The sequence below is a fragment of the Bos indicus genome, chromosome 7 (genome assembly GCF_029378745.1).
Source record: "Bos indicus isolate NIAB-ARS_2022 breed Sahiwal x Tharparkar chromosome 7, NIAB-ARS_B.indTharparkar_mat_pri_1.0, whole genome shotgun sequence".
Taxonomy (NCBI): Eukaryota; Metazoa; Chordata; class Mammalia; order Artiodactyla; family Bovidae; genus Bos; species Bos indicus.
The window spans coordinates 93,965,230-93,992,007 of NC_091766.1; the positions used below are offsets into that span (position 1 = coordinate 93,965,230).

The 26,778-nt window shown below is 38.2% G+C and overlaps 1 protein-coding gene across 13 annotated transcripts in view; it reads right to left on the minus strand.

Annotated features, from left to right (window-relative positions):
- MCTP1 (multiple C2 and transmembrane domain containing 1) overlaps positions 1 to 26,778 on the minus strand; it is a 564,579-nt gene that overhangs the window by 176,478 nt on the left and 361,323 nt on the right. For all 13 annotated transcript variants that reach the window (XM_070792146.1, XM_070792142.1, XM_070792144.1 and 10 more), the window contains 2 exons: positions 21,774 to 21,960; positions 16,568 to 16,661 (listed from right to left, as the gene is read on the minus strand). In XM_070792146.1, the coding sequence (XP_070648247.1) occupies positions 16,568 to 16,661; positions 21,774 to 21,960 (281 nt within the window). The remainder of the gene's footprint in view (positions 1 to 16,567; positions 16,662 to 21,773; positions 21,961 to 26,778) is intronic.

Below are 26,778 nucleotides of genomic sequence, written 5' to 3' on the forward strand. Positions count from 1 at the left end.
TAGAATCCATGGGGTCACAAAATACTGGACGTGACTGACCGATTCACAGACAGATGAAAACCAAACTAAGGTCTCTGCTCTCCTGGAGCTTGCTTGCAGTGGGGACGGAGGAGAAAGAGGATGAATATTGAACGTAATTAATAAGTAGACTATATGGTATGCTAGAGTGATGTATGTTAACAGAAGATGGAAAAGTAGAGCAAGATAAGGGGTTTGAAGAGTGTGGGGAAGGTCACAGTTTATATATTTAATTATGATGTCTGGAGTAGACCTCACTGATAAGGGGAGCCTAAGCAAAGGACTGAAGGAAGTGAAGAAGCAGCTAAGGGAATATCAGGAGAAAAGTGCTCAGGCAGTGGGGGGAGCCACAGAGAAAGTCTGGTGTCCTCTGGGACTCTGATAGGGGGGCAAAGTGAGCAACGGGAAGAATAACAGGCCAGAGATGTAACAGGGAACCAGGCCATGAAGTACCTTGGAGGTAATTCTAAGGTCTTTGGTGTTACGTAGCAGCCATCAACAAGACTTGAGTAAAGAATACGTATTTAGGGGTGCAATCTAGAGTCAGATGACCATGAGGCAGAGTTTAAAGCTATATTAGTGTCTATATTTAGTCATGTAGGACCTGGGACAATTTTCGCTATTTATGTCTAGTTGTCTAATAGTGTCACTATTTATTACTGCCTAATTTTTTAAAAGACAATTAGTATCCCCAACACCCAATACAAATAGTGCTCCCCAATCACTGTGGCAACTTAATTCCCCTACAGATGTCTAAAGTACTGAGGGGGCAATACTGCCATCTCCCAACTGAGAATCATTTCCCACAGCAACAGTTTTTAAACATTTTGGTTTTAGGAACTCAAAGGTTATTGAGGATCTCAAAGAGCTTTTTTTGGTGAGTGGGTTATATCTATCAAAATTTACCATTTTAGAAGTTAAAATTGAGAACATGTTAAAACATACTGTGTTCTTGGGCTGAAAAAATCAAAATGACCATACTACCCAAGGCAAGCTACATAGTCAATATCATCTCTGCCAAAATAATAAAGACATTTTTCACAGAACTAAAACAAAATATTTTAAAATAAGAATGGAAACACAAAAGAGCCTGAATAGCCAAGGCATTCTTGGGAAAGAAGAACAGACCTGAACAGAGTCATGCTCCCTGACTTTAGACTATATCACAAAGCCACAATAATCAAAATAGCATAGTGCTGGCCCCAAAACAGACACATAGACTAATGGAACAGAACACAGCACCCAGGAACAGGAACAAACTCAGTTACCTATGGTCACTTAATCTATGACAGAGGAGGCAAAAATATACAATGGAGAAAAGACAGTCTTGAAGAGTGCTGGGAAAACTGGACAGCTACATGTACAATGAGATTAGAACATTTCCTCACACCGTACACAAAAATAAATGCAAAATGGACTACAGACCTAAATGTAAGACTGAAAACTCCTAGAGGAAAACATAGGCAGAAGAGTGTTTGACATAAATCATAGCAATATTGTTTTCTGGATCTGTCTTCTAAAGCCAGGAAGTAAAAGCAAAAAAAAAAAAAAAACAAATTGGACATAATTAAACTTTATTTCTTTGGCATTGCAAAGGAAACCATTGACAAAATGAAAAGTCAACCTGCTGAATGGAAGAAAATATTTGCAAATGATATGACTATTAAGAAGTTAATAGCTAAGATATATTATCATCTCATACAACTCAATATAAAAAAAACCTGATTACAAAATGAGCAGAATACCTGAATAGACATTTTTCCAAAGAGGAAAGGCAGATGGTCAATAGGCACATGAAAAGATGGCCAACACTGCCAATCATCAAGGAAATACCAATCAAAACCACAATTACATACCACCTCACACCTGTCATCATTTCTGTAATCAAATTTAGAGGAACGTAATCAGGATGTAGAGGAAAAAGAACTCTCATATACTGTTGTTTGGAATTTAAACTGGTATAGTCAGGACTCTACTGGTGGCCCAGTGGCTAAATCTCTCTAAATCTCAATATAGGAGACCTGCCTTCAATCCCTAGTCAGGGAGCTAGATCCAGCTTGCCACAACTCAGGCCTGCTGCAGCCAAATGCATAAACAAACAAACTGGTACAGCCATTCTGGAAAATGATATGGAGGTTTCTCAAAAAAACTAAAAATACAACTTTTCCCTATGACCCAGCTATTCCACTCCAGGTAATATATATGAAAAAAATCAAACCACTAATTTGAAAAGATACATGTAGCCCCATGTTCATGGTAGCATTAATTGAAAATTGCCAAGATAGAGAAGCAAACTTAGTGTCCATCAACAGATGAATGGATAAAGAAGATGTTTTACACAATGGAATGGGGTACACTCAGTTCAGTTCAGTCGTTCAGTCGTGTCCAACTCTTTGCGACTCCATGAATCTCAGCACGCCAGGCCTCCCTGTCCATCACCAACTCCCGGAGTTCACTCAGACTCACGTCCATTGAGTCTGTGATGCCATCCAGCCATCTCATCCTCTGTCGTCCCCTTCTCCTCCTGCCCCCAATCCCTCCCAGCATCAGAGGCTTTTCCAATGAGTCAACTCTTCGCATGAGGTGACCAAAGTACTGGAGTTTCAGCTTTAGTATCATTCCTTCCAAAGAAATCCCAGGGCTGATCTCCTTTAGAATGGACTGGTTGGATCTCCTTGCAGTCCAAGGGACTCTCAAGAGTCTTCTCCAACACCACAGTTCAAAAGCATCAATTCTTCGGCGCTCAGCTTTCTTCACAGTCCAACTCTCACATCCATACATGACCACAGGAAACACCATAGCCTTGACTAGATGAACCTTTGTTGGCAAAGTAATGTCTCTACTTTTCAATATGCTATCTAGGTTGGTCATAACTTTCCTTTCAAGGAGTGAGCATCTTTTAATTTCATGGCTGCAGTCACCATCTGTAGTGATTTTGGAGCCCCCCAAAAATAAAGTCTGACACTGTTTCCACTGTTTCCCCATCTATTTCCCATGAAGTGGTGGGACCGGATGCCATGATCTTCGTTTTCTGAATGTTGAGCTTTAAGCCAACTTTTTCACTCTCCTCTTTCACTTTCATCAAGAGGCTTTTTAGTCCCTCTTCACTTTCTGCTATAAGGGTGGTGTCATCTGCATATCTGAGGTGATTGATATTTCTCCCGGCAATCTTGATTCCAGCTTGTGTTTCTTCCAGTCCAGCGTTTCTCATGATGTACTCTGCATATAAGTTAAATAAACAGGGTGACAATATACAGCCTTGACGTACTCCTTTTCCTATTGTGGAAGCAGTCTGTTGTTCCATGTCCAGTTCTAACTCTTGCTTCCTGACCTGCATACAGATTTCTCAACAGGCAGGTCAGGCTGTCTGGTATTCCCATCTGTTTCAGAATTTTCTACAGTTTATTGTGATCCACACAGTCAAAGGCTTTGGCATAGTCAATAAAGCAGAAATAGATGTTTTTCTGGAACTCTCTTGCTTTTTCCATGATCCAGCTGATGTTGGCAATTTGATTTCTGGTTCTTCTGCCTTTTCTAAAACCAGCTTGAACATCTGGAAGTTCACGGTTCATGTATTGCTGAAGCCTGGCTTGGAGAATTTTGAACATTACTTTACTAGCGTGTGAGATGAGTGCAATTGTGCGGTAGTTTGAGCATTCTTTGGCATTGCCTTTCTTTGGGATTGGGATGAAAACTGACCTTTTCAGTCCTGTGGCCACTGCTGAGTTTTCCAAATTTGCTGGCATATTGAGTGCAGTACTTTCACAGCATCATCTTTCAGGATTTGAAATAGCTCAACTGGAATTCCATCACCTCCACTAGCTTTGTTCATAGTGATGCTTTCTAAGGTCCACTTGACTTCACATTCCAGGATGTCTGGCTCTAGGTCAGTGATCACACCATCATGATTATCTGGGTCGTGAAGATCTCTTTTGTACAGTTCTTCTGTGTATTCTTGCCACCTCTTCTTAATATCTTCTGCTTCTGTTAGGTCCCTACCATTTCTGTCCTTTATTGAGCCCATCTTTGCATGAAATGTTCCCTTGGTATCTCTAATTTTCTTGAAGAGATCTCTAGTCTTTCCCATTCTGTTGTTTTCCTCTATTTCTTTGCATTGATTGCTGAGGAAGGCTTTCTTATCTCTTCTTGCTATTCTTTGTAACTCTGCATTCAGATGCTTATATCTTTCCTTTTCTCCTTTGCTTTTCACTTCTCTTCTTTTCACAGCTATTTGTAAGGCCTCCCCAGACAGCCATTGTGCTTTTTTGCATTTCTTTTCCATGGGGATGGTCTTGATCCCTATCTCCTGTACAATGTCAAGAACCTCAGTCCATAGTTCATCAGGCACTCTATCTAGCAGATCTAGGCCCTTAAATCTATTTCTCACTTCCACTGTATAATCATAAGGGATTTGATTTAGGTCATACCTGAATGGTCTAGTGGTTTTCCCTACTTTCTTCAATTTCAGTCTGAATTTGGTAATAAGGAGTTCATGATCTGAGCCACAGTCAGCTCCTGGTCTTGTTTTTGTTGACTGTATAGAGCTTCTCCATCTTTGGCTGCAAAGAATATAATCAATCTGATTTCGGTGTTGACCATCTGGTGATGTCCATGTGTAGAGTCTTTTCTTGTGTTGTTGGAAGAGGAACTCCCCAGGTCAATAGGTGCCCAATATGATACTGGAGATCAGTGGAGAAATAACTCCAGAAAGAATGAAGGGATGGAGCCAAAGCAAAGACAATACCCAGCTGTGGATGTGACTGGTGATAGAAGCAAGGTCCGATGATGTAAAGAGCAATATTGCATAGGAACCTGGAATGTCAGGTCCATGAATCAAGGCAAATTGGAAGTGGTCAAACAAGAGATGGCAAGAGTGAATGTTGACATTCTAGGAATCAGCGAACTCAAATGGACTGGAATGGGTGAATTTAACTCAGATGACTATTATATCTACTGCGGTCAGGAATCCCTCAGAAGAAATGGAGTAGCCATCATGGTCAACAAAAGAGTCCGAAATGCAGTACTTGGATGCAATCACAAAAACGACAGAATAATCTCTGTTCGTTTCCAAGGCAAACCATTCAATATCACAGTAATCCAAGTCTATGCCCCAACCAGTAATGCTGAAGAAGCTGAAGGTTCTATGAAGACCTACAAGACCTTTTAGAATGAACACCCAAAAAAGATGTCTTTTTCATTATAGGGGACTAGAATGCAAAAGTAGGAAGTCAAGAAACACCTGGAGTAACAGGCAAATTTGGCCTTGGAATATGGAATGAAGCAGGGCAAAGACTAATAGAGTTTTGCCAAGAAAATGCACTGGTCATAGCAAACACCCTCTTCCAACAACACAAGAGAAGACTCTACACATGGACATCACCAGGTGGTACACTATTTGACCATAAAAAGAGGGAAATTTTGCTATTTGCAGCAATATGAATAAACGTGGAAGGTATTATGCTAAGTGAAATAAGTCAGAGAAAAACAAATACTGTATAATACCATGCATGAAATATAAAAATTTCAGCAAATTAGTGACCATAACAAAAAAGAAACAGATTCACGGATACAAAGAATAGATTAGTGTTTAGCAGCAATGAGAGGGAAGGGGGCAGGGGCAATATAGAGATAGAGGTATAAGGTATTATGTATAAGATAAGCTACAATGATGTATAACACAGGGGACACAGCCAATATTTTAGAATAATTATAAATGGATCATAACCTTTAAAAATTGTGAATCACTATATTGTAAACCCTTGGAATGCAAGGAGATCCAACCAGTCAATCCTAAAGGAAATCAGTCCTGAATATTCACTGGAAGGACTGATGCTGAAACTGAAACTCCAATACTTTGGCTACCTGATGCGAAGAGCTGACTCATTGGAAAAGACCCTGATGCTGGGAAAGATTGAAGGCGGGAAGAGAGGGGGACAACAGAGGATGAGAGGATGAGATGGTTGGATGGCATCACCAACTCAATGGACATGAATTTGAGTAAACTCTGGGAGTTGGTGATGGACAGGGAGGCCTGGTGTGCTGCAGTCCATGGGGTTGCAAAGAGTTGGACATGACTGAGCGACTGAACTGATATTGTACACCTATAAATTATATAATATTATATTACATCAACTATACTTGAATTAAACAATAAGAGATATTCATTTGGAAATAACAATAATAAATTCATGACGTTAATATTCAGTTTAGTACAGTTCAGTCGCTCAGTCGTGTCCGACTCTTTGTGACCCCATGAACCAAGCATGCCAGGCCTCCCTGTCCATCACCAACTCCTGGAGTCCACCCAAACCCATGTCTATTGAGTTGGTGATGCCATCCAACCATCTCATCCTCTGTCGTCCCCTTCTCCTCCTGCCCTCAATCTTTCCCAGCATCAGGGTCTTTTCACATGAGTCAGCTCTTCACATCAGGTGGCCAAAGTATTGGAGTTTCAGCTTCAACATCAGTCCTACCAATGAACACCCAGCACTGATCTCCTTTAGGATGGACTGGTTGGATCTCCTTGTAGTCCAAGGGACTAATGTTAACATTAGAGTGATCAAATATTATGCAGCCTTTGAAAAACTCCATTGTATACTCATGAGAGAATGACAGTAAGAAAAAGCAAATAATATCTCAGTATTATTTATAAAAGAGTTTTGACTTCACAAACCCCTAAATGGGTCTTGGGAATTCCTAGAGGTTCCTGAGCTACACTTTGAGAACCATGACTAAGAGCAACAGAAATAAAGTTTAATGTATATATGAATTTATTTCTCTTGGGATCTAGGGTTGTGCCAAGTCACTTCAGTCATATCTGACTCTTTTTGACTCCAAGGACTGTAGCCCATCAGGCTCCTCTGTCCATGGGATTCTCCAGGCAAGAATACTGGAGTGGGTTGCCATTTCCTCCTCCAGGGGTTCTTCCCAATGCAGAGATCAAACCCGAGTCTCCTCATTGGGGGCAGATTCTTTACTATCTGAGCCATCAGGGAAGCTCAAATGAAAGTCGTTCAGTTGTGCCTGACTCTTTGAGCCCCCATGGGCTATAGAGTTCATGGAATTCTCCAGGCCAAAATACTAGAGTGGGTAGCTGTTCCCTTCTACAGGGGATCTTCCCAACCCAGGGATCGGACCCAGGTTTCCCACATTGCAGGCAGATTCTTTACCAGCTGAGCCATCAGGGAAGCCCAGGGATCTAGAATCAGATGCAAAAGAACATTTATAGTATCCTGTATAACTAGGTGCATTCTTGAGTGCTAGAAGTGAACCATCTTGGTATATGCTGGGGAGCCCAAAATTTATGATAGAAGAATGAGAAACAAGACAGATAAGAAACTGGAAAATAAAGACAAAGGAGACTCTGGGCTTTATAAAATGAGAAGAGGCAGTAGAGAAGTTATGTCTAAACCTTTAAGAGTTTAAATAAATTATGGCAAAAACATTTAAAGACTTTATTTTCAATTAACATTTAACAAGAAACTGCACATATCTGACTTGCTATTAGATTAGAAACACAAAAGTTGTTTGGCCTAAAATAAATGTAAAAATATATCATGAATTCCTCTGTTTTTACAAGTCCTTATAGACAGTTTAGGGCCTTCAGTAAATACATATTTAATTAAATTCTGCACAGAAGAGTATGGGGTTTCAGATGATTATCTGAATAATTCACATAATTAACTAGCTGGAGAGGTCTTTTGCAATGGAATAAAATTCTTCAGATTTAAAAAATTAAAAATTATATTAGGTGATTAAATCTTTTATATTTTTAGGCAATAACACTGAAAATTGCCACCTGTCAGGCCTTTGTCTTTAGAATGATACCTTTCTTTTTATTTCTCATCTACATAATATCTACTCATTCAAGGGTCTGCTCCTCATCTTGGCACCTACTGCAGGATCTCAGATTCTGAAGGCCCAGGAGAGAAAACAGAGTCCAAGTTCAAAAGCTCATCTAAGACTTGAAGCCCCCCCTTCAACCAGGTGGTCATACCAACCTGGCATCAATGGCTCTAGTGACAGGGAATCACTATTTCGACAGGAATATTCTGATTCGTTTTTTGGCAATTATAAATTAGGGGGGATTTTGCATTTTGTCTCTCTGGAGCTTTTGTCTAAGTTTAAATGAAATAAGGGGTGAAAAAGAGGGATAGCATGTGTCACCAAGATGATGTGATTCGTGTCTGTCACCTGCCCTCCTGCACTGCAGAGTGTGGATGGCTTGCTGAGCATCTATTCTATTCCTAGTGTGTCTCTTCCTGAAACCAGAGAAGCCACAAAGGCCCAAGGGGCATTTCCTGACTTCTTTGCAAGCTGGGGTTGCAGATGTGATTCGGGCCGCATGGATCAGAGGTATCTGCCTGAGATCTGACACTAGAGCTCAGTTCTCCGAGAGGGAGAACTGCTCACAGAGCGGGCGAGCGGGAGTGGCGTACGCTGCCATCACAGCGCCTTCCCCGCAGGCTCACGTGGCAGGACCTGCAACATCTTGGCTCTTTCATGTGGCTCTTGTAGTAACCCTTGGAAGTTGGGCTTAGAGCTTGTTTTTGTAGGCCCTTCCTGCCTCCAAAGATTCTGTGATCCACTAAAAACTCTATAATAAATTCCTTTCTGATAAAACGTGCTAGAAGAAAGTTTGCTCTCTGGATTGAACCTTGGTCTTTACTATTCTTACTAACCCCTAACAACACCCTCCCCATGACAGTCTTTTGGATAACTGACCAAAAAATCAATTCAACATCTTCCTTTCTCTAGTACAAACTGGTGGCTTCAGTGACTAGATCTGGACTGGCATCCTTGCCCTGCCATTTATTAGCCGGAGTGTGTGTATGTGCGTACGTGCATATGTGTGTGTGCGTGTGCGTGTGTGTGTTGATCTGGACAAGTTATTTAACCTTCCACACCTCTGTTTTCTATTTTGTAAAGGGAAGATAACAACAATACCTAATTAGGTTGTTGTGAGATTAATTGTGATAATCCTTATATCAGGCTTAGGGTACTGTCTGACATGTGATAAGGGCTCAATAAATGTTAGTTGCTATGATTACTGTCATTATCATTTTCATTGAGCTAGTTTCAATGGCCTTGATTTTAAAACACCAGATATACCAACCGAGGACTTATTCTGGTTAGCTTGTCAGTGTCCTTCTTTAAAGAGTAGCTTCTAAAACTGAATTCCCACCCCAGGATGTCTGATGAACCCAGAAGGGAGTATCTTTTCAACATTCTCCTCTGATTGAATGTAACAAAACTGATGTATGTATAATTTACTCTCATAGAGATTAAGCTTGATTCAAACTCAAAGACTTTATTTTCTACTGTTAAATCAAGAAATCACTGCTTTTTACACAGGCAAGCCTTTTGATTTATAATTTTTAATGTTCATTGTGCAGAACTAAGTCTATTATTTAAGGTTGTTGATTATATGTATAAATTGTATATTATATAGTATATATGTATACAAATAGCATACATATTGGTCTGATATATAGTGAATTAATTATGCCTCTAGCAAGTTTGATAAAGAAGCAATTATCTCCTCAAAGTCAATAGTTACTATGTTGAACAGGTTAGACAAGGGATAGAGCGCTGCATTCCTCTGCGTGGCATTTCCCACTGCCATCAATCCTTTAATATAATCACCCTTTGGGGTGGATCATTTAGTCATTTCTGAGTCTAACTACACTATCATGTCATCCAAATATCCCTGCAGTAAGATTTTATTTCAAAAGCATAGTTAAATCCAGATCCTGTCTGCAGTATTTCCCTAATCCACTGTTCTAGAAAATTCATTTCTTATTTACATACCTATATCATAATGCAACAAAATATATAGAATAATTTAATTTTAAACAATGATTCTAACATCGAAAGCATTTCTTCAAGCACTGGGTAAAACCCTGGAGCCAGCCCTCCAAGTCAAATCAGCAATTCTCTATTTCTTTACTCAAAGGATCATTTTGTAATCTTACTTTCACAGAACTCAATTAATTATTTTATAGCATTTCTCTTCCCTCATTTCCCATTGATAGTGGGACCACCACTTTTTCAGCCCATAGTCCTTCACCTCTAGAGTATATCAAACCCAATTATTAATCTCTTTTGTCATCCCACCTATTCTTCCAGAGCAGTATCTTCTAGCCATGTGACCAGCATATGAATCACACATGATTTCTGCAATTCCCTGTAAAACACTAGTTCAGACTCAGGTCTCACCTGCCCTTATGCTAAATTATCATTTTAATTACTCTCCTCACAAATATTATCAACTGTTTGGTTTTAGAAGAACACTTTTGCATTTCTATAATTAGAATATGACTTAGCTTTTTTAAAAATAAAATTACTAAAGGAAGCAACATTTATTTCTATGTGCAATATGGTGTCAGAAAGTATACTATTTGCTTAAAAGTCTTCTACAATCTTCATTATTAAAAGGCAAATAGAAACATTAAGTTATAGAAAAGAAATAGAGAATTCTTGGGAACTTTATAATATATTTTGTGTAAAATTTTGATTTTATGTTTCAAGAAATATTTTAAAATGTTTCAAGAAATATCTTAAAATTTTAAGATTTTAAGATAGTGAGAGTTTGAAAATTAAGAATGATATCCACAAATAACTCCCACCCCCCCATGGGTAAATTATTTTACCCTTGATAATTCACAAATATAAAGGAACTCTGTCGCATTTTGTATATAATACTTTCAATGGAACTATGTAGTTTAAAGGACATCTATTTTCTCTTCTTCAATGATAGGTTTTAAATAGCAATCATAAATTCTAAGACTGCATTTATCAGATATCACTAATGTTATTAAATGTGATGATGTCTATGAAAGGCCTATGCTATTAAAAATTTAAACTGCTACAATTCTATAAAAGAAACAGCATGGCTACTCCTATTCTAGTAGAGCTATCATATTTGGAGGGCCACTCAAGCAACAGTGGCTTCCATCTTGTGCAATTTGCTTGAGTAACCCAAAAAAGTTAATTTTTTAAAGGGATAATATCTTGGATACATATGTTCTTGGCATTTAGTATATAAAACTTCCAAAGACCAGACTTGCCTTTTTCTGTACAGCTAGCTTTTCATTTTCTTTCTCTGAATAGATCCATAATGTTCAGGGAAAATACCGAGAATAATAAATCCAAATTTCTGTATAAAATATACCTTCATGACACACTCAAGCTGGAAATCACAGGAACCAATAAAAATGCAGGCAGCCTACTGATAATGAGGTCAGAAATACAAATAAATTTACTTTTAATGAAGACTGGAGGCACAGTAATCAAAGTGTTAAAATTCATTTCATGCATATCTCATTTGCTTCTTAGCTGATATTTACCACGCAATCTGTGAGAAAGTAGAGGCCTAAGAAGCTCCAGATAAATGGCTCAATTAATTGTACAGAGGTAGACTTCTTTGAGCTGAGCTGGAGCTGTGAGCTCTTTATTAAAAGCACTATTCTGTAGCCCATAACCTTGTTCCTTGACTCCTCTCTGGTTTCCAATTTAAACAAGTCCCCATGCGGCCTGCTCTAAAGGGCTTTGTCTCCCTGTCATTGTTAAGAGAGCTGAGGCATCCTGGAAGTGTGAAATCAGACCTCATGAGTTGAACGGTTCCCCAGGGAACGCCGGACTGCGCAGAAGGTCAAAGTCATGGGCCGGACCATCTAAAAGTGTCTGATCGCCGGTCTGTGACACAGCAAGTTGGGGGTGGTGGTGAGGAGGTGGGGGGGTAGGGCTAGACTGAAGAGGACTGAAATTGAACACATCTTAATTAAAGCCCACAGACAGCAAAACAAAATGTTTTCTAGGCAGCCTGTCAAACGGGGCTTAAATTTAGCTCTGCTAATGAATCTGAGCTGCTAACTGTTATTTCTTAAGATAATAAGACTCTCACGGAAGCTGATAAAAAAACTGTAGCATGTCTTTTTCTGCTGTTTTGTTACTTAAATATTTTCCAACAATGAAGACAGTTTTCCTAAAGAAAAACATGGGAAAAGTCTATGCAAATAAAGGGGTAGTAAACATCTCTCTTAATAACTAGTAGGTTTCCAGACTCCGGGGGCTGGTGAGTCGCAAGTCTTGATGCACAGCCTTGTTCCGGAAAAAAGCTATGCTCATTTAGTGGGACTGTTTCAATGACAGCTCTGTTCATTGTAAAATTCTCTCCCTCTCTTCCTTTTTTTTTCTTGCTCTCCCTCTATTGTTTCCTGAAAGAGATGTGCATTAATTTGAGAGATCAATTCACCTGGAGTGAAGAAGTTTTATATGAGTGTACCTTTTAATACAGTGAAAAGGCAGAGCATCTTTTGAAAGGGTTTCACAGTTCTCCCATATCAGTGTGTCTGAAACTGAGTGCCTGGTATCCCTGGGGAGGCTGTGACCTCTTCCTCAGGAGCTCAAAAAAACAACCCAAGGGAAAATGAAGGGGAGGGGCTGAGGAGAAGAACCCTTTTCTTTTTCTTCTTTAAGAACTTGAAAGAACCAAGAGGCCAGGTCTAAATACTCTGCAAAGAAAGCCTCACTCAATATAGAAATGTGCAGCTGAAAGCAAAAATTAGGCCCCGTCCAAAGAAGAATAATTAGAAGCTAGGAAAGACAAATTCCAACATACAGTGAACTGTTTCCCACCACCAAATAAAAAAAAAAAATTTTTCCCCCCTCATTGGTCTTTCTCTCACACAATCTGTCCAGTTTCAAGGAATACTTGATTTAGCAGTAGGCTCTTCCCCAGTGAACACAGGCCCAGACAGTCGGAAGATTTTGCTCTGATGGTCCAGAGAGACATTAACCTTTTCACTGGTTACTTGAAAGGTAAGTAAGTTGTACCACGCAGTATTTTTTAGTGAATCGAACTTTTTCCCTCCTGAAGAATTTCACTGACCAACTTTGAAAACCAGAGTGCCACTTTCTCAGGCTGTGAAAGGCTGCCCACAATTTGACTGAAATTTCAATCCACTCTTGTGCCTCGTTCAATGCATGTGTATGTGTGGGAGTTGTAAATGGAGGCCTTAACCACCAGAGTTAATCTCTTTTTTAAATCTGTATTAACCTTAATGATTTGAAGTGCACTGTCCAACACTGAGCCATTGAGACCGAAGAAAAAACTACCCTCAACTATCAACAGTTTATTAGGGGCTTAACTGAAGTGACCCACTGTAGTAGCCTTCAGCTGAACAAGGCTATAGGCTTTTTGTGGAAAGCAGAAGAATTGAGGGTTTCATTAAAAAGTAATTTGTGCTTTATACTCACTCATTCAAAGAGAGTCTCAATTGCTCTTTATTCACACGGAGTTAATACAGTATCACAATGTTTCTCAATGAATGTGTTGTAACAAAAGAAAAATTTTACATTTTGAAAGGGAAAAACTCTTTGTAACTGCAGTAAGATTGATGGCTACTTAAAAGATTACAGAATCTCTTTTCTGGTGCTCATGCTAAATGATGAAATATTGTAATTTAAAATTTTTTGCTTAAACTGTGGATGCTTAACTTGATATTCTGGTCATTAAACATATTTTAAGAATTGAGTGAAGTTGGTCAAATATAAGTTTGTGTTGTTGGACTTGTCTGGGAAAGTGTTTGGAAACCAACCAAGTATCTTATGGCAACAGCCTGGTTTATATCAGCTCAAAAGTATTTTTTGCTTCACACAGAGAGCTATCAGTGATTTAAAATCTCCCCTCTCCATCCACAACAGTCCTAAACGGATGCTAATTTGAGCATTTGTAGACAGCACCACTGATTCTCTTCGCTTTCCTCAAACTGTTGCTAAGTATCTTGTAGAGCCTGACTATGATTATCCACTGAGATGCACGACATATTTTTAAAGTTTTACTTTGAAAAAGCAGGAGATAAAGTATACAAAGAGCTTATTTGTGCCCCAAATTTCATGCTAAAGACCAGGAAGGAGCAGTACATATTTATATGTATGTATTTATAGGGTAAGTATGCATTTATCCTTTGCAAAAGTAAAGACTTTAAAAAAAAATGGCAGAATATTCAGACATCTGACTTGAATATATGGTCCTCGGTTTTGGCCACCATCACAAATGTCAGAAAGACCACAAAAGGCCCAAGAGTGAGCGAGGTCAAAGACTGAATTATCCTCTTGCCCCTGAATAGTTCAACATCTCTCTTGTTCAATTCAGAGCACATTAGATTATAAGGTCAGTGTGGAATGAGGAATCATTAGATTTATATCCCTAAAACTGGAAGGAAAAAATGGAGAATCTGTTATTTAGTATTCTCCAAATTAAAGTCCATTTTATCAGATCAAAATTATGTCTCACTGAATCCCTAGGGAAAAGGCAATTGCTATTCACACTAATTTACATAGAACCATTATGAAAGAAATATACCTATTTTCTCCAGCTTCAAGAGAACATGTACTTTAACTTGCAGAGTGGCATATAGGCCATCTGGGTTAAAGTAATTGGCATATTCATGAAGTTTCAAAAGCAATGACAGCTTCTCTCCAAGAGACACAAACAGATAATTACATTTAACTTGTGTAATGGGCAGGTATCTAAACTTCTGAAGTAAATGGGATTTGAATTTTTGTTTAAGAAATTACTGTACCCACTGTAAATATCCAGGGATAGTTCTTAACACTTTGATGCTAGTGGTAGGAGCCTGCCTGCCAGAGCAGGAGACACAAACAGACGTGAGTTTGATCCCTGGGTCAGGAAGATCCTCTGGAGAAGGAAATGGCAACCCACTCCAGTATTCTTGCCTGGAGAATCCCATGGACAGAGGAGCCTGGTGGGCTACAGTCCATGGAGCCACAAAGAGTTGGACATGATTGAAGTGACTTGGCATGCACGCACGCACACATGATACCCTCTGACATACTTTTAATTTTAGTCTTTATCTTCAGATTCTTTTAGCCCAACACTGGGTGCTCTCCTTCACTGCAGAAAATACTCAAGAAAAGTGAAGATGCCTCCTGTGATGGTAAATGTCATTGCCATGAATTTCTGAATCTACCTGCTGCTGGGAATCAAAGGCTGGCCAGAACCTCTGTAGTGTAAAAGCAGCACTGAATTCCTCTTCTGGTCTTTAAGTCCATGTTCAAAGTGAACAAAAAAGAACAGACCAGTTAGTCAACCATTCATGTTGACTATTGGTTCTAATAATGAAAGCTCGTAATAAATAAAATCATTTTGTCCAGATTAATTTGGTTACAATCACACATGAAATAAAATAGAACGTGAATAAACTTGACATTCACTAACTGTTTAGTACAAGAAGCCAAGTCAGTATAGGTGCAAAAAAATTACAATCTTCTCTCCCACTATTTTCAGGTATGCCTATCTTGAAACAATATCTCACAGTTGTTATTATCTGCTTGGTTAAACATGAGTTGATAATATCTTCCATAAAGAAAGTCCCACCATTTTTACTTTTATGATACAATAAATAGTCACTCAATACTATGCAAATATTAAAAAATTTAAAATGTTGTCATTTTGGAATAGACATTTTAGTTTTAAGGCATGTGATCTTTTAATTAGATTTTGATTCTGTTCCATTAATTAAGGGCAGCAGTGACCATATAATGAGCTCGCAAGCCCTCATTTGGTAGGAAAAGTATATTTCTCCCTTTCAAATAACTTAGCTACCCTTTGAGGGTCAACTTGCTGGCCATTCACAGTAAGCATATTTCTACAAATTATAAGTGGATACTTTCTTTCAGGAACAGGGAAGTTTGCACAAAAATTGGTCAAGTCAATCCTATTTATTGTCCATCTTGAGATGGACAGTTTAAGGAATCGTATAAATACCTCCCAAATCCTATGAAATTAAACAGTTAGTAAATGCTCACATAGCTGTAAATTCAAAACAATAATTCTGGAAAGTAATGAAATAATTAGCATGTTATAGAAACAGCAGTATCCAAATCAGGAAGCTTTACGATATCATATTGATTTTGGCATTTTCACAGGCCTGTTTCTTGGTTTTCCAGGCCTGTCTCTTGAAAAACAGTTTAGAACAATGTAGATGTTTAGTTTAGATCCAGAATTATCTCTGGGACGGACTAGGGAATTTGGACGACTAAAGAATTGGATCGGCAACACAAATACCAGAAGTTCGTTCCAAGTAATTGAGTGTTAGGCATCTAAACTTTTCAGCAAACCACGCAAGAGATTTCACGCATGTCTGATTTATCAGTGTTGATGCTGCACAATCAGCTGAGGGAGGCTGATACTGTTTTAAGAGAAGATGCATCATTACTACCCAGAGACGCCAAAATGACAAAACCTGAAAGAAATACAACCACTATGTTGACTAAACCTGGGAGAAGGCAACAATTCAAAAGCTGTTTTCCTTTCTACTGTTCATTTTTTATTATGTTACCCTTCTTTTAAACAGCTGAGACAGTATAAAAATCAGGTGGATGGCAAATCTTTGTGAGATCAACACACTTTACGATTTCCTTGGATTATTCAGTCAGATGAAATGAAAAGTTCAGTCATCAGACTATAGACCCGGCATGCTGCTTGATACATAGGCAAAAGGAAAACTGCCGCGTTTCTTACCTGTGACGTCAGCAGCCATCAACCCTTCCGCTCGGATCACTTTCACCTGGAGGAAGCCCACATCTTTCAGGTTGTGAAATATCCGCAACGGGCTCTGAAACACCCCAAAGTCAGTATTAGAAAAGAAAGGTCCCAAAACACCTCTAGGAGTGCTCTGAGAAAATACCAAGTGCTATGGTTGATCTCAGGATGCTGCTGAAATGAGCCAACGGATATTTGTGTTTCTTCAATAAGGATGCCCTTTTCCGCCATCATGAATATGGACACATACACACATACATTTGTGTAGATAATTATTGCTATGTAAGTAGATTATTTTTTAAAGAGTAAAAAAAATACCACAACATTGCTTCTCTATAAGTAATTAGCAGTAGATAGTGAACAATCAATTATAAAATATGACATGTCTGCTTTCTTCCATCCATCTCCTTTACCAAAGCACTCCAGGAAATCTTTTATCTATAGGCATGATGATCTGGAGACTAGTAATTCTTAATAGGAATCTTAGATTGTTGGTTAAGTAACACACACACTTAAGGCTTTGGGAGTAAGACAACATTAAATTAATTATTTTTCTACTATATTTTCTCCTTGGTGAGCTTTGGAAACTGTAGGTGCTAGATGAGGGTTAAAGACTATGTTTTAATATTTAATTCAAAAGGTTTAAATATTAGAAAACACCACACACCTTTCAGGTAATATATAATCTTTTAAAATAAATCAAGATGATTACTAAAAATAAATTCAAAAGTGATGGATAATCTTTTCTTAAATTTGTAAATTTATGTCATTGTCGTAGGTATAAAAGTATAGAAATTTTGATAGAAGAATCAGACTCAAATGCTAAAACCAATTTAATTTCATGAATTAATAATGGTAGAGTATGAATAAGTGTAATACCTAAAGGAATTAAAAGAAGGGATACCAAGAAAATAATTCACAACTCTCATGAACTTAAACAGAGAGTAAAATCAACCAATAGTTCATGATGCACATTTGTTCTGGAGAAGGAAATGGCAACCCGCTCCAGTATTCTTGCCTGTAAAAGTCCATGGATAAAGCAGCCTGGCGGGCTACAGTTCACAGGGTCACAGACAGCTGGACGTGATTGAATGACAGGACACACACACATTTGTTTATTTGCACTTCAGTGCAATTTTCTCATGACAAAATCAGTATTTTTATTCAGTAAATCAAAGGCACTGCTTTATCATAATCTTTAATATGCTTTAAAACTGGAAAGCATAACACAGTTTCTCATAATAAAGTTATCTATTAAAATGTTACTAAAGATCATTCCCATCTTTGTGTTGAGAATGTGAGAATACTGAGAAGCACAAGCTTACCACAATATTAACTTTATCAGCCCTGTATGACTAGTCATTGTTTAGACTGAAGCTCTGACCTTGGTACACTGAGAGGAGGAAACACAGATAGATGTGTAATCTCATAGCCTAACTTTGTTAAAAAAAACAGTGTTTAGCACAAGGATTAACTCCTAATCTTTTATTGTTTTTAAACAGCTGTTTATCACCCAAACTCTTTTTAAGCTACCCAGATGACAGGGTTTAATAAAAATGCACTTCTCTCTCCATTTAAATTCCTGTAAATTGAGGGTTTAAGAGTGGAAATGTTAGACCGAGTATTATAATTCAGAGATCTGTAGACTTGTTGTCTTCCTAAGGTGGTAATGGTCAGGTGTGGGAAGCTGCTTCTTAACTCAGAGCTTACTGACTGTTAAAGACCAGGTAAGTCTCCTAATCTAACCATGGAGAGGAGTTTTATCAAAAAGGTTTCTGTCCTTTAATTTTTAGGAACAATTTAGACCAAGTTTCACTGTGACTGAAGCAGGTATCTGCAGTCTGAGAGTCATTTTTATACCGGTAAACTCACTGCAGAGTCACACTGCTACTGGTACTTTAGCTCCGAAGTACCATGCATGTCTTCCATGCAGAGGAGTAATTATTTGAAGGTTTCATATTCTCCTATCAGCTGACAGTCATTTATGGCAAATTTCAACCGTTTAGGCCAGCAACACATGGATTATAATAAGAACTCCAAGGGGGAGAAAAAAAAAAGAAGCAAAACACGTAAATGTATCAGTTAAAAAATATAACTTTAAGGAATACTTCATCAAGAGATATTCCAGCCCTGTTATTTACGGTTATTTTAGAAGGCCTCTAAACCGGGACGGATTCTGAAGCCAGAAATTTCCATAGCAGAGGAATCTATGATTTGCTGTGAATCCTTTCAGCCCTCAATAGATGGGAAAAGATTGAAATGCTCTGGAGAGGAGTCCTCTTTATTTTTTTAATGAAAGGCTGTATAATATATTTTCTCTATGGCTGCAGCAGCTGTCAGGAGAGCATCTCAGTTCAGCTCTATTACGGGAGAGGCAACACCCCATCCTATGGCATCGGGATGCTCTGAGGGGCCAGCGCTGATTGACAGCTTGTCACCGTGACGTCTTATTCCATCTCTGTTATGGAGAAAATTAATGTCACACCACCAGCCTTATGACTCGCTGTCATCTTAGAACCGCTCACCTTTTATCAATGCTCTAAATAACATTTCAAGCCCATCGTCTCACGGTGGACAATCCGGTCAAGGGACATTAAATCAGATGACTGTGAAATGTCATAATAAAAATGGAATGCTAACAACTTCTTCTCTAAACTAGCTCCTCTGGTTTTTAAACTGTGACAAGGGGGAGCAAGGGTTCAGCATCCCCGTTCTGAAAAGGTCATACAATCGCTCTTGGTCTACTACCCATTACTCTCTGCCCCCTATTGACCTTCCCTGCTTTCCTCCCTCCAAAAAGGAGGGGAAAAAAAATAAAAATGGAATTAGCCATCTTTTCAGAACGTGGTGATCAAATAACGGCTCACACAGTAATGTCTTTAATTTGTGGGTCTTCAATGCTTCACAATGAACCACTGAATGACAGCAAGGGAGAGCCTTCTCGGGGTTGTTTCATGCAAGAGTGGGGGCCATCCACTTACTTTCCTACCACAACCAGTGCCAACTCAAATTCTTAGGTTTAACCTGACCTTAAAAAAATAAAAACACACAAAGTTCTCACCAGAAATCTTACGGATAATTCCCCAAATAAACTCTTTTATATGTTTCTCCAAAACAAGTGATATTTCAGACATCATACAGTATTCATTCACTTTATAATCTATCTAATAAAAAGGTAACACTCTGAAACACTAAAATATAGGTGTTTGTCCTTGTATTGCTATGAGTAATCATAATAACATGTGCTGTATTATGTACACTAGCTTCTTAGCAAGTATGATTCTAAAGGGAGATTTAGGCTTATCTTGAAATTCAGGGCTAAAAAACGTATATTTAAAGTTGGCTCACTTTTTAGTATATTGAACATAATATAATTTGAGAATTAGCTGGGACATCCACATAATATTTTACATTTTATTGACATAATAGCTAATATTTGAAAGAAGGTATGGAAACAAATATTCAAATTCTCAGTAGAAATGGCTGATTTGGGGAATTTCATGTAGCAAAATAAGGGAAAAAATCAATAGTAATTGGACCATTTCTAATTACCAAGCCCATTGTATGATACTAACATATGGGACTGTATCAAATATTAATCCATCAAATACAATATTATAATACCTAGAATCATTTTTACATTAATATGTGAATTAATTTCTTTACAATTGTTTTAATTCATGAGGCTCACTTTGGGGAATAGGAGAATATGTCTTGGTGGGTACCAAAATGCGAAATAATTTTCACAACTGCAATTATATATTCGAAGATGTCATACAATACCTTAGGCGCTTAGGTTTTTTAAAAATATATACTATTTAGCCTTGCTAAGTCACCTCTATTAAACTGTTTATGATAACACCATTGGTGGGTGAGTTGTACAAGCATTAGCAGACAGCTGATTCGGTGCAGATAGCCAGAATAAATTTGCTGAAGTGCACATCCTGCTAATCTGTTTGAAGAATATTGTAGAGCATTAGTACCAGCACTTCATGTTATCTGCACAGCCTGATAAGGTACATCTTTATTAAATTCAGTTATTGGAAGGATGTCAGTCAGCAAACAGGAATATTTTAAAATTTAAAAAAAAATTAGGCAGTTCTTTGTTAGTCAGAGCTTGGTTTCATGACCGGGAGTCTAGAGGAGCCTCCTAAACACCTGGCAGCTTGGTACAATACAAGCTTTGTAATTTTAAGTGGAAAAGCAATTTTTTTCTTCCAGCTCATGGGTACTGAGACATTGACTTCTTGAAAGCTTCACTGAGAGAGAACGATGGAGTAAGAGCTCCCCTCTCTGTTGATTCACGAAAACTACAGGGCGGGAAACGCATACTGTGAGGAAGCTGGGAAAGAGACTCAGTGGTCACGTTTGGGCTTGGTAAAATTTGAGAAGGGTACTTAGTGACTCATTCTGCCACCCTGTCACTTTAAATCTAATCCAAAGGTAAAGAAGCTTCCTTTTAATTACAGTTCACACTCCATAATTTCAAAATTAAAAGGATGAAGTGAGGCTTTTCTAAGCAGCTGAAAAAGAAAATGATTTCTGCAAATATCCTCTAGTTATCAAAAGTCTGTTAGGTGCTCAGTCATGTCTGATTCTTTGCAACCCCATGGACTGTAACCTGCCAGGCTCCTCTGTCCATGGGATTCTCCAGCAAGAATACTGGAGTGGGTTGCCATTTCCTTCTCTATGGGATCTTCTGGACCCAGGGATCAAACTCGGGTCTCCTGCATTGCAAGCAGATTCTTTAACATTTGAGCCACCAGTGAAGCTCCTAGTTATCAAGCTACGAGTTAAAAAGTTAAGTGCCATTAACTCCATTTCAAATGTATAAAGATGAGATTCTAATTCCAATGATAAATAATCAGTGAACTCCCTTTCCAGTAGTCTTGTGTAAACTTGACTTTCCATCACGGGAGGTTGCCCTGTGTGATAAGAACACTGAGGAGACCCCGAGACTCTAGAACTGGCTCTGGAAGAGACTCGAGAAAACACCAAGGATCTAGATATCCTGGGGTAACCCAAGTGCTTCCGCAAAGATCTGCATGGTATTTGCACCTGCCCTGCCTTCTGCTGATTCGTCTGTCAGACAGCTTTTGCAGATGTATTCCTGCCACTCCACGTAAATTATTTACAGCCTCATCTAGTCACCCCTGACCCCGAGGGAGGCGGGTTACATACGTACATATCGCTTCAATATTTCCTCGCGTTCTTTCCGGTCCTCCAGGGAGTTGACGGAGAGGTCAGAGATGCTGACAGTGGCCGAAGCTGTCAGGGTGACCAGCAATACCAGGTGCCCCTCCCCTTCTTCCAGCTGCAATTCCAGCTTGTGTGTCTGCTCCCTACTGAGAGCCGACAGGTCAATCTGGCACCTACAAACAAATGTTTTGGATTAGCAAGAGGCTTTTTAAAAATTTTTTTGGCCACATCAAACAGTGGAGGTGCAGGCTGCTCAGAGCTATGTGAAAAATAAATCAATGAAAATACCATTTGAACCACTGGAAGCATATGCCTTTCATGTCAGCTGACTCCACAAAATTCAGACTCTGATTATTTTAGTAACTAATTGCTTATTTCTTGTAAGAGGCAAGAAGTGTGCTTATCTGATTTGATTACTACCCATTGTCACCACATTTATAAATCATAAGGGCTTTCAACCCCAAGATGGCCCAGATGAGTGAGGCCTTACTTGTAGAAAGACTAACGGGAGCTGTCTAAACTACCAAGAGTCTGAACTTGTGTTACACTCTAAAAAATATAGGTGTTTTGTGGTTGTTCATAAATGCTATTAATAAGCGAATAGATCATTACTATGATGATGTCAGATGTTTTACATTTTTAAAACCATGTCAGTTTATTCACAGAACACTTCATGAATCTGAATTAACAGATCCTCTGAAGACATTATAGCTCAACTGTTACATACAAGAGTTGTCCTAAGAGAGACTTTGTAATAATGTGGTAGCCCATGCTCAATATGCCACCCTCTCAGAGTTGAACAAATGCTTTTCATAAAAATGTCAGTTGATTTGGAAGAGAAAGATACTGTGGTGACCACAGGCCAATAAACAGAGAAAGGGGGCAGACGTGAGTAAAAGACATTTAAAACAGGAAATAGCCAATGATAAGAATAAATGTGGGAATGTCATAAACAGAGTGGTGGCTATCAAGGAAGATTAAATTTTTGCCCCTTCTTATTCTTTACTCTATTTATTGTTTATTATTTTGCTTTTAAGTTAAACTTTTATGAATAGGGCATTAAACCTGATGGTTGAGCTCAAACACTTCTTTAGTGTGAGTGATTTTAGAAATAGAATCAAAGTTTCATATTTACACGTTTTATTTTTGCCTATTGGAAATGACACGAAAGACATCCAGACTAGAAACATTTGGGAAGAAGAGGAATATAGATGCAAGAAAGAAAACAGATGAAAAGGAATATAGATGAAGAAGAAAAGAAACATCCTGGTCAGTGACAGAGAATCTGTATGCGCTAGATGCTAACTGTCAAGAGAGCAGGATATTAGGGTCTGTATCAAGTATCTGTATCAACATCTTCCTAAAGATAGGATGTATATCAAGTAACCTCACTGGTTCTGCAAACACAACATCCATTTCAAAATACTCTCATGCTGTCTCCTTAAATTATAAATGACAAAAAACCACATCAAATACCTTATTTAATATTCAAATCTTAATTGGAATTAGTTCCTAATAATACTTGGAACAAATTGAGGGTTAAAAATGCAACAGTGAAAGACAGCTAATCAAATGTATTTTCTAATAAAAAGAAAAAACATAAATTTGATTTTCTACAGATCTTTCCAGCATCTGGCACAGTGCCTAACCTACAATTTATTGAATGTGAATGAATCTTTGGACAAGACTGAGAGTGTGACACTGGAGAATTGAACAGAAATTACAGTTCAGATAGTACTTTCTGTTGGATACAGTTGGGACAAAGAAGGGTATTTCACTCACTTTTATCTATTTCCAGTCCTGATCATGCCCTATTCCTTTGTATGATGCTGCATCTCTCTTAACTCTGAAGCTTTCTGAAGGATTTCCTTCTACGCCTAGTACCATTTTTTGTTATTGTTATTGTTTAGTCACTAAGTCATGTCTGACTCTTTTGTGACTCCATGGACTGTAGCCTGCCAGGCTCCTCTGTCCAGGGGATTTGCCAGGCAAGAATGTTGGATTGGGTTGCCTTTCCTTCTCCAGGGGATCTTCCTGACACAGGAATTGAAGCTGTGTCTCCTGCACTGGCAGGTGGATTTTTTTTTTAATCACTGAGGCACCTGGGAAGCTGGTCATTTAGATGTTGGCCTCCTCCTGATTTACATTAGAGTCACTGCTTTTAATTCTTTAGAGTTAGGGAAGGTGTTCTAAAGATGATCTGGTCTAAGAATTGCAAATTGGCAACTTTCAGATAAAACCAGGTCGATGGGTTTGCTGTTTTTATTGTGCTAAAAGAGTTTTGAACTTAAATAAGCTTAAATACAAATGCCCTCCGAGTTACTTTTCCTAATATTTTCATTACAGCTGGACTATTTCACATAATTCTGTACCTGGTTCCAATTATACCAATATACCATTTATACCAATAGGTATAATGATTTGTGATCCTCAAAGTCGCTTTAATTTACCAGGGAGGAAACCTAGGTCCAGAGAAGTGACCTCAATTAATGGAGATGCACAGTTACTAGCAGAGCCAGACCTGAACCTGGGACTCTGGAATCCAAGATCTAGGACTTTTCCTTAACCGATCTGTCATTACTGTAATTTTTCATCCTGGAGGAAGTTTGTGCTGTGTAAGGTGGTTCTTACTGGGTAATACCTGGATTTGTTTCAAAATGGAAAAATAATCTGTTTTCAAGTGCAGAAGTATGTTATTTTTATGCTTTAAAAATACGTATGAACAAGGGAAGAAGGCTGCAATTGTTCTTATAAAATAATAAATGAAGAAAAGCTTACAAATTTAATTTTTAAAGTTATGGAACTAATAAAATTTAAATTATCATTATACATTTGTAGGGAGGATTATACCTTTCTGCTGCAACTAGATTTTCAATATTGGGTATATTTGTATAAATAGTCCCAGGCCCTGTCCTATATTTAATGTTTCAGAATTTTGACTTTAATCATTTTAATATAGAAAATACCTATTTATACAAATATTTTGATAAAAGAGTAAGTGAATTCAAGACATATTTTGCTAGTTGAGGTTACTCAGATCTCCTATTCATTTAAAAACTCTGCTCAGGAGCACTCTTCAGATGCCATTTAAAACAAAATGTCATCCAATAACTAAGAAAAATTGTCCTGCTAACTTGAGATAATATCATCATTACAGCATCATTGATATCTGCATTAAATGAGTATCAAATCAAATTATTGCTAGAATTTAGTGGAGAAAAACCTTTTGCTATCATTTTGTAGTTTTTGAATACATGTGTACAAAGATGGAACTTCTGCAAAATAATATATTGTAAAGTGAATTCAGTACTAATTAACATTTATGGTCCAGTACTATGACTTAAATGTTTGTGTGCTGTCTAAAATGCATATGTTGAACCCTAGTGCCCAGTGTGATGATATTAAGAGGTGAGGAGCTTGGGAAGTGATTAGCTCATGAGGGTGGAGCCCTCATGAATGGGATTAGTGCCCTTATAAAAGAGGCACCAGAGAGATCTCTCAACCTTCATCATGTGAGGACACAGAGGAAAAGCAGTTTATAAACCAGGAAACCAGATGGAAAATTTGCTGCTGTCTTGATCTTGAATGTAGATCAACCCCTAGAACTGTGAGAAATGAACTTCCATTGAATATAAGATATCCAGTCTATGGCATTTGGTTATAGCAGTCCAAAAGACAGATTCACCTGTGTTTGGCTTGCCTGTACTATTATGTCCTCAACAAAGGAAGTATTTGCTGTATTTTGGTTACAGAAATACTAAATAGTCATTCAGATTTCTCAGAATAAGCAAAAGTTGTTGGCTTTATATTGTTAAGAACATGAAAATGCAAAATTTTAAAGTACTGAAGCAAATTCATGAAATCCCAAAATACATATACTGGGAAAAGAGCCCAAGATTGGGCATCAGATTTCCTTTGATCTAGCCCTCCATCTATTGCTAATTAGTTGTATGACCTTTTCTTAGACAACTTATCCTCTTGAATTCTAGTTTTCTTATCTGTGATATAAGGTAATTGAACTAGATGAACTTCAAGTTCTCAAAAACCTCGAATTCCACAATTTGTTACAACTCTATCCATATTTACAGTTGTTTACATCTTCCTTTGGGCTGGATGATTCACAACCTGGAATCAAGATTGCTGGGAGAAATATTAACAACCTCAGATATGCAGATACCACTCTAATTGCAGAAAAGTAAAGAGAAACTATGCCCCAACCAGTAATGCTGAAGAAGCTGAACGGTTCTATGAAGACCTACAAGACCGTTTAGAACTAACACCCAAAAAAGATGTCCTTTTCATTATAGGGGACTAGAATGGAAAAGTAGGAAGTCAAGAAACACCTGGAGTAACAGGCAAATTTGGCCTTGGAATACAGAATGAAGCAGGGCAAAGACTAATAGAGTTTTGCCAAGAAAATGCACTGGTCATAACAAACACCCTCTTCCAACAACACAAGAGAAGACTCTACACATGGACATCACCAGATGGTCAACACCGAAATCAGATTGATTGTATTCTTTGCAGCCAAAGATGGAGAAGCTCTATACAGTCAACAAAAACAAGACCAGGAGCTGACTGTGGCTCAGACCATGAACTCCTTATTGCCAAATTCAGACTTAAATTGAAGAAAGTAGGGAAAACCACTAGACCATTCAGGTATGAGCTAAATAAATCCCTTATGATTATACAGTGAAAAATAGATTTAAGGGCCTAGATCTGATAGATAGAGTGCCTGATGAACTATGGAATGAAGTTCTTGACATTGTACAGGAGATAGGGATCAAGACCATCCCCATGGAAAAGAAATGCAAAAAAGCACAACGGCTGTCTGGGGAGGCCTTACAAATAGCTGTGAAAAGAAGAGAAGCAAAAAGCAAAGGAGAAAAGGAAAGATATAAGCATCTGAATGCAGAGTTCCAAAGAATAGCAAGAAGAGATAAGAAAGCCTTCCTCAGCGGTCAGTGCAAACAAATAGAGGAAAACAGCAG